The sequence below is a fragment of the Condylura cristata genome, unplaced genomic scaffold (assembly GCF_000260355.1).
Source record: "Condylura cristata isolate star-nosed mole 26May11 unplaced genomic scaffold, ConCri1.0 scaffold00041, whole genome shotgun sequence".
Lineage (NCBI taxonomy): Eukaryota > Metazoa > Chordata > Mammalia > Eulipotyphla > Talpidae > Condylura > Condylura cristata.
Genome location: NW_004567142.1, coordinates 5,275,569 through 5,283,058, shown reverse-complemented (window position 1 = coordinate 5,283,058; position 7,490 = coordinate 5,275,569). Strand labels below are relative to the sequence as shown.

The 7,490-nt window shown below is 61.5% G+C and overlaps 1 protein-coding gene across 1 annotated transcript in view; it reads right to left on the bottom strand.

The window, feature by feature from the left end:
• Window positions 1–7,490, bottom strand: part of MYH14 (myosin, heavy chain 14, non-muscle) — a 57,379-nt gene that overhangs the window by 26,432 nt on the left and 23,457 nt on the right. Inside the window, exons 12-16 of the mRNA XM_012733516.1 lie at window positions 6,591–6,829; window positions 6,294–6,467; window positions 5,879–6,052; window positions 4,323–4,437; window positions 675–862 (exon numbers count right to left, since the gene is read on the bottom strand). Of these exons, the coding sequence (XP_012588970.1) occupies window positions 675–862; window positions 4,323–4,437; window positions 5,879–6,052; window positions 6,294–6,467; window positions 6,591–6,829 (890 nt within the window). The remainder of the gene's footprint in view (window positions 1–674; window positions 863–4,322; window positions 4,438–5,878; window positions 6,053–6,293; window positions 6,468–6,590; window positions 6,830–7,490) is intronic.

The window sequence follows — 7,490 nt, the reverse complement described above, 5'->3', positions numbered from 1 at the left end:
CACACACACAACATGCACACCGGTGTGCACATGCAACACGCATGCACGCGCGCACACACACAACTAACCAACCACACCCCAGCCTTCTGAGGACCGGGTCAGTCTCCCTCTGGCACCCAAATTTGTGGTCCCCTTTTCTGCCCGAGCTGCCTCTTCTCCACGGGGTCCGTTCTCTGATTTTCCCAACAGAAAACCTTTCGGGGGCCTGGCAAGCCAGTCTCGGTGTTCCCCCAGTGGCATGCGCCCGGCTCAGGGCCCTCCTCTCCACCGCGTACCTACCAGCGCTCGGCGGCCATCGGGCCTTTGCACAAGCTGCCTGCTGCCTAGAACACCCCGCACCCTGCAGCGTCCTCCTCTGGGACGGCTCCTCGGACTTCACTGGCCCGATCAAACCTTCTGTGACACAGAGTCACCTGCCAACGCCCGTGGCGGCTCGTGTGGGCGGCTCCTTCCCGCCCTGATCCCTGAGAAGGAGGCTGCGAGCTCCTTGAGAAGAGGGGCTGACTGCTTTGCCCCCCAGTGTCGGCCCAGTGCCTGTCCCCAGTGGGTGTCAACAAAGCGTAACTCCGGCGGATGAAGGAATTCTCCTCAAAGGGCACCGAGTCTGGGAAGAGACGCGCCCGCCCCAGTCCCGACCGGAGGCCAGAGCCGCCCTGCGGGCTGCAGACACTCACCCTCTTCTCGTGGTTGGGCACGATGCAGCGGACGAAGCTGGGGTTGGTGTTGCTGAGCGTGGCCATGAGGCGGCTCAGGGACTCCTTGTAGAGCTGCCCCACCGTGCGGAACATGCCGCGCCGGGGCCGGCCTCCGGGGGGGCCGTCCCCCAGGCTGCTCACCTGCTCCAGCCCCACGATGCCCTCCACTGCGGGGAGAAGAAGCCAGTGTGGGCACGGGCCAGGGTCAGGGGTCAGGGGTCAGGGGCTAGGCCGGCCTGCTGGCGGCCTTGCTCTTCCCACAGACACCTCCCGTCACCACCGCACACAGGGCAAATCAAGGCTCGGAAAGGAGGGGCTGTCTGTGCACCCCGCGGGGAAACCAGACCCAGCACCCGACCTGGGCACTGCGGGTCCCTCAGGCCCTCATCTCGGGCCTTCCTGCCCATTCCCCCCTATAAATTATATGCTTCCTCCTGCAACTGGGCCCTCATCTTAAATGGGCATTTGTTTTAAGTATGACAAACTATTGATGAAATGTGAAAGCTCGAAAGCTGAAATATTTTTGGGGGGCCATGACGGGTGAATTAGACAAGAACTGGGGTTCAGTGAAAGAGTGTGAGGTCCTCCTGTAGCGTGCATCCTCTGCGCACTCCTAACTCCCCGCTGCAAACACCAGCACCCTACTACATGACTCCATCGGCTCCTCCTGAACCCCCTTATTTTGGACGTCTTCACTGAGCTGGAGCCATAACTTGAAAAAGTAATTTAGGGCCCTCCCTGGTGGTGCAATGGGTTAAAGCACAGCACTGTGAAGCTATCACAGCTGCTGCAGCATGAGTTCGATCCCCGGCCAGGGAGCGACCCCCAGGGTGCAGCAGACCCCTCCTGTCTCCCAGCTGCCCCCCTCAGCAGAGGATTCCAGTCTGTCTGCCTGTTCTGCTCCCCACTGTCTCTGGGGAGTCCTCTCACCCCTGCACCTCTGGCCTGTACCCCAGTTCCGTATGCATCAATAAATAAATCTTTAAAAAAAAAAAAAAGCAACTTTCAGGAATTCTCCTCTCACCCCCACCGGCCTCCCTCGCCCCTCCCTGTTGAGAACTATGCAGGAGTGATGCCGTTCCTGAAGCTCCGAGGTTCCTGGGGCCCCCGGGCCCTCCGCCCTCTCTTCCGGTTTCCCAGTCAGCAGTCCAGGCTGCAGCAAGCGCTCGCTCAGCCGTTCTGCCGGCTCCCTGCAGGCCTGCCGGCTCCCCTGGGTGAGACCCACCGGCGCACAGGAGAGGGGACAGGCAGCGAGGGGGGACGGCCACGGGCGTGGCCACAGCGGCCACGACCTGTGGCCACGGTCACGACCCGAGCAGCCCGGCTTCCCGGCAGACCTGAAGTCAGGCCCCCAGCCGGCTTCCGGGTGACCCTGCCTTCCCTGCGGCCTCCGGGTGACCCTGCCTTCCCTGCTGGGTCTGTGCCACGTCAGCGCTGAGGAGGCGCCGACCCTCCTGCCCACGGGGCCTGCAGGTCTCTGACCCGGGGTGGGGTGGGGTGGGCAGAGCCCGGCGCTCTGGAGTCCCCAGTCACGGGGTTGTGGGGGCTCAACCAGGTGATCCGCCAGGGAGGCCTGGAGGTTGGGGGCCTCAGAGAGGGCCGACTCTCCCCAGCCACCCCCAGCTATGGTCGAAGCGAGAAAGGCCACGGATTGAATTCGCAGGGCTCCGGCAGCCAATGTCCTGGGTTCAGATCCCAGCTCTGCTACCCTCCCCCCTGCGGGCTGGGTGAGCTCAGGCGAGTGACCCCACTTCTCCGTGCTGCGGTTTCCTCCTCGGTATAGCGGGGTGCTGGTCCTAAAACCTGCTTCGCTCAGGGGACCCTGGGCCTTACGAATCGTAAAAGGGCGTCCCGTGGCCGGGGCACACAGCAGGTGCTCAGCGAGAGCCGGCCGGGGGACCCCACTGTTGGGGCGCTCACCTACGGCAGTGTTAGAAGGAAACACACTGGAGGCCCCTGGAGGCCAGGGGCCGGCGGCTGACAGCGAGGCGGGAGCGGAGCAGGTCTGGGGCGGGGACGTGCTCGGAGCCCACCCTCCTCGCCCAGCAGAGCTCACCCGTCGGCACACAGCAGCACCCAGGCCCTGGCAGAGCAGCCGCAGGGCTGAGCCTCCCGGAAGAGCCTGGGGGTGACGCAGGGAGGGAGCCGAGGAAAGAGAACTGCTGGAAGGCCCCGTGTTCTGGGGGGTGAGCACAGATGGGGGAGACGGCAAATGGCGGGGGGAATGCAAGGGCCAGCATGAGATGCGAGGAGGGAGGGAAGGTGGCAGGGAGGAAAGAAAGAGGAGAGAGGGTATTACTCCACAGCGCAGGGCGAAGCGGAGGGGAGAGCCCACGGCTGGCGAGGCACTTTCACAGCAGGGAGGCCATGGGGTCAGCCCAGTGTCCTGCGTCAGGGGGAGAGGGGTCTCCCCCGAGCCCCTGAGCGTGTCTGTTTCAGTGGGTATCCCTTTTCGCTCCGGCTGCCGGGAGGCTCAAGGCTAACGTGATGCTCCAGGAAGCTCGCTGTGCTCGCCACGGGCCCTCCTGGGTGTTAGCGGCCTGGTGCGCACCTCCCTGGCACTGCAGCCCCTGGGGTCTGGCCAGGCTTGTAACCGGTTTTATTCAGAACTGTAGAGGAAGGAACGCTACTCCAGGCAGCTCCCGCTTGGTCTCCTGGAACTCTTTGCGGGCCAGGCACACATTAGGGATTACTAGGGTCGCATGTGCCCATAAATGGGGTTTTAAAGAAGTCGTGGGAGTGGAGGTTTTGCAGATGATTCTCAGCGCTGAATCTGGTTCTGCCAGCCTCGAGCACTGCCTTCCAGCCCCCGGGTGCAAACCACAGGAGGGACGAGCATCTGCCCCTCGTTCTGAAGTCGGTCACAACATCAGGCCTTTTGTCCTGAGCGCCTCTGGGACCTCGCCTGGCTACTTTGTCCTGCAGGTGGTCCTGCAGCCTCGGGACTGCCTCGTGGGGTCAGGCTCCGGCAATCGACAAGTCCCGAAACTCGGGAGCTAGGGCGGGGGGTTGAGAAGGTGCTGATTCCGCCAGCTTTCTAAAATCAGCTCCCAAACCAGCCTCCTCTAAGGGCAACAGGCAGCAGACAGCCCCGGAGAAGAGGCTTTTCTGCCCACGCCTCCTACAGCTAATGGCCAGTGGGTGCAGGAAAACAGAAGGACTTGGACTTCCTCCTTCCCTGGGGCCTCAGAGCACAGCGTGGAGAAAGCATGGCCTCTAAGATGACCAGCGTGCAAAAGCCCACCCTTCCCACGCCTTTGGTCTCATTCATTTTCTGCTGAAGCTCAGTTGATCATCTCCAACAATCCTCTCAGCCCCGGGGTCCATCAACTCAGTTCTTTTTCCGGTCAGACTGAGTAGCTGGTACCCCGAGGACAGAGGCTGGCAGTGGCCTCTGCGCTCGTTGCTCCTTGCTGATGAGGGATGTTTCATCACACACGAGGAGGGGCTGGCCCCCGATATCAATCAACCGGCTGATCAATCGATCGATCACAAATCGGGAGCGCTATGATAAAAGTGTGGGCTTCCTGCATCACACTGCGCAGACGACTCAGGTTCAGAACTCGGCCTCTGAAAGTGGGGGTGGGGTTGGGCGAGGGACCCCGGAGCTGCCGGGCAGCCACTCACCGTCTTTCCAGATCTCTGCCGTGAGCTTGTCGGTGCTCTGATGAAGCAGGGTTGCGACGCTGTCATTCAGAGGGTCCATGTTTTTCATCAGCCACTCATTGGCCTTGTAGTCAACCTGAGTGAAGCGGACAGGACGATGGGGAACTTGCGGGGTCACGGTCGCTTCCCAGGGCGACTCCCAGGGCGCCTCCCGGAGCTCCCGGGCTCACCGGACGGGCGCGCGTTGGTGCCATCTTGTGCTCAGGTCCTGAACTGCACCCTCCGCCTCCCGCCCCTGTGGCTTTTTCCACTTAGCTGGCGCCTGTCCACCTCCTAGACCAACTATCCACTGACCTCCCTACTGTGTCTCAAACACTCAAGCTCATTTCCTCTGCCATTCCTGCCACAAGAGATGCCCTCACTGTGAATTTTGCACTTGGCTGCCTCTTTCCAGGTCCTCCGGTCTTGCTTGAATTGGGTCCACCCCGTGTGGTCCCCATAAGTTAGGGGCTCCCTGAGGCCAGTCGGGCTGGACTAGTAACCCAGCATAGGGTAGGGGGAGGGATCGTTGCACCTGTTTGGCAAGTGAAAGCCGGGTGCTGGCACAAAACATGGGGGACTCCTGCCTCCTGGCCTTCGTGTATGCTGTTCCCTGTGCCAGGAGAGCCCTTCCCACTGTCCGCCTGCCCTGGCCTACCTGCCACTTGGCAGTTTCAACCGGCAGTTAAACCCGGCATGGCAGACTGCCACCAGGGGCCAGATCTAGCCTCCTCTTTTGTCTGCAATGTTTTATCGGCATACAGCCTTCATTTATTTTATTCAAATATAATTCGGGCTAGTCTCAAACTATCTGCCGAGATGGCAAGCTAGTCCCACCCAGGCTGTTACTTGTTTCATATCTGCAAAAACTTCATTAAATGGTCCACTGGGGTGTTTGGTGGGGAGCCCCAGCTAAGCCACCATTTCGGCAACGCGACAGCCTCATCTATACACTCACCATGGAGTCTGTGCTGCATGCTTTGGCATCTCAGTGGCCGAACATTTGTGACACATGTGACTTAGGCCACAAAGCTGACAATATTTACCAGGTGGCATTTTACAGAAGTGTTTCCTGACCCTCGGTTTAGATTCCAGGAGAAGCATTCCCTTCCTGGGAGTCCTCCTTTGGGTCTGACACCGTCTTTAGTTGCCCCTATTAGAGCACCAACCAATCTTCTCTGCTAATGGTCTTTTTGTCTCCTCCCCAGGGAACAACGTGGTGAGGACAGAAACCCCGTCTGACTCAGGTCCCAGCTCCGCTCAGCACAGGGCAGAGCACACAAAAGGTATGAGTTAGCTGAATGAGTGCATAAAGGTGCACTGAGCTCCTGACAAACTCTTATGCATCCTTCAAAACCCACTGCAAATGTCCCCACCTTGAGACAGCCTTGACTGACTTCATCAAACAGCACCCTCACTCCTCCTTGTGCTTTCCTGGCTCCTCCCAGGCTGTTTTGTCCCTTGCAGGGGATCCCTGTTTCCTCTGCCATGTGTAGCCACCTGGTCCCCAACTCCCCATGGCTGACCCGGCTCCATACCTTGCCCGCATAGTGCAGGACGCTGAAATCGGCCTGATCCCGCAACTGGCGTGGCCGCTGGAACTTGGGGTGGCCGCCCTGCTCCTGGGCCACCTTCTCCACGAAGGACTTGTCTGTGGCCTTGGGGAACCAGCATTCCTCATCCAGCAGAGCCAGGAGTCCTGGGGGGTTAGCCTGATCGCCCACAACAGGGAGAGAGAAAGTCGGGTCTCAAATATTGAACACAGGCTGCTGGGTTGTGTTCTTCCAAAGTGAGCACTGCCCTGTGAGCTGACCAGGCCCCGTGGCCAGCACGGTCAGCCTCTCGTTATCAGGTCGACGGGGAGGGGAGGGAGGTTGGAGTCTCAAGAGAAGCCGGACCTCGGCCCTCGGCCGGGTGGGGGGCTGACAGGGCGGGAGGGGCCTCAGGGCTCACCGGCCGCTCGATGAGGTCGATGCAAGGCTGCAGGTCGAGGCCGAAGTCGACGAAGGTCCAGGGGATGCCCTCCCGCTGGTACTCCTCCTGCTCCAGCACGAACATGGTGTGGTTGAAGAGCTGCTGCAGCTTCTCGTTGGTGTAGTTGATGCACAGCTGCTCGAAGGAGTTCAGCTGCGGGGCGCAGGGAAGAGTGAGCGTGGGGGCTGGGCCCGGGGACCCCGAGGGCCCAGAGACCCAGAGAGGCGCAGGCGGGGGCGAAGCCCTCTCAGCCCCCGCCCCGCCCAGAGCGCAGACCTGGAAGATCTCGAAGCCAGCGATGTCCAGGATGCCCAGGAAGGACGCCCCCTGGCGGGGGCTGCGGTCCAGAGCGCGGTTGAGGCGCAGGACGAGCCAGCGGAAGAGGCGCTCGTAGGTGGCCTTGGCCAGAGCCTCCAGCGCGAAGTCAGCCTGCAGGGCCGGGCGCACAGAGACCGTCTGGTGGCGCCGCAGTAACAGCCGACCACCACCCGCGGCCCCACTGCGCGCGAGGCTCGCTGCGAAGCGCTCAGGACACGTCATTCGTTCTTGCACCCTGGCCCGAGCCAGCCCTGTCTTCTGCCTGGCAGCGGCTGCCCCAGGCAACACCCCCAAATTCTCCATACAGTAGACAAGAGGGTCTTTATAAAGGAAATCGAATCGAGCCCTTCCCCGGGTTGAAAAAGGACAAAGGGAAGTCCCTCGTGGGCCTCCTGCTGCGCTCAAAATACAACTCGCCTCCTCGCGTGGCCCCGGGACCCGTGGGCTGGAGCCTCCCGGCTGCTCTCAGCACAGCTCGCCGCCCGCTGGCTTGCGCCCGGGTGTCCCGGCTCGCCCGTCCCAGCCACGTCCCAGCCACGGGTCTTCACACATGCTGTTCCCTGACTCAGCCCAGACAGCACCTCCTCCGAGCGCACTTTCCCGCTCTTCCCGCCGCTTCCTCCTCCGTCTTCCTCCCTTTCCTTCTGCCTTTTAAGAAAAGCGTGTCCCTACTGCTGCGCCTGGGCCCCACCAGGCTTCCGCTTCTTTCCAGCTTTTACACCCAGCAGGCACCTTGACAGCCCGGGAAGGTCTGAGTGAATATGGGTTGGGGGCCGTGTGCGGTGGAAGTGGGGTTGGGCATGAAAAGTGGGTCCCAGCTTCAGCTGCCTAAGGCTGCAGGCCGAGCCCCCCGCCCCC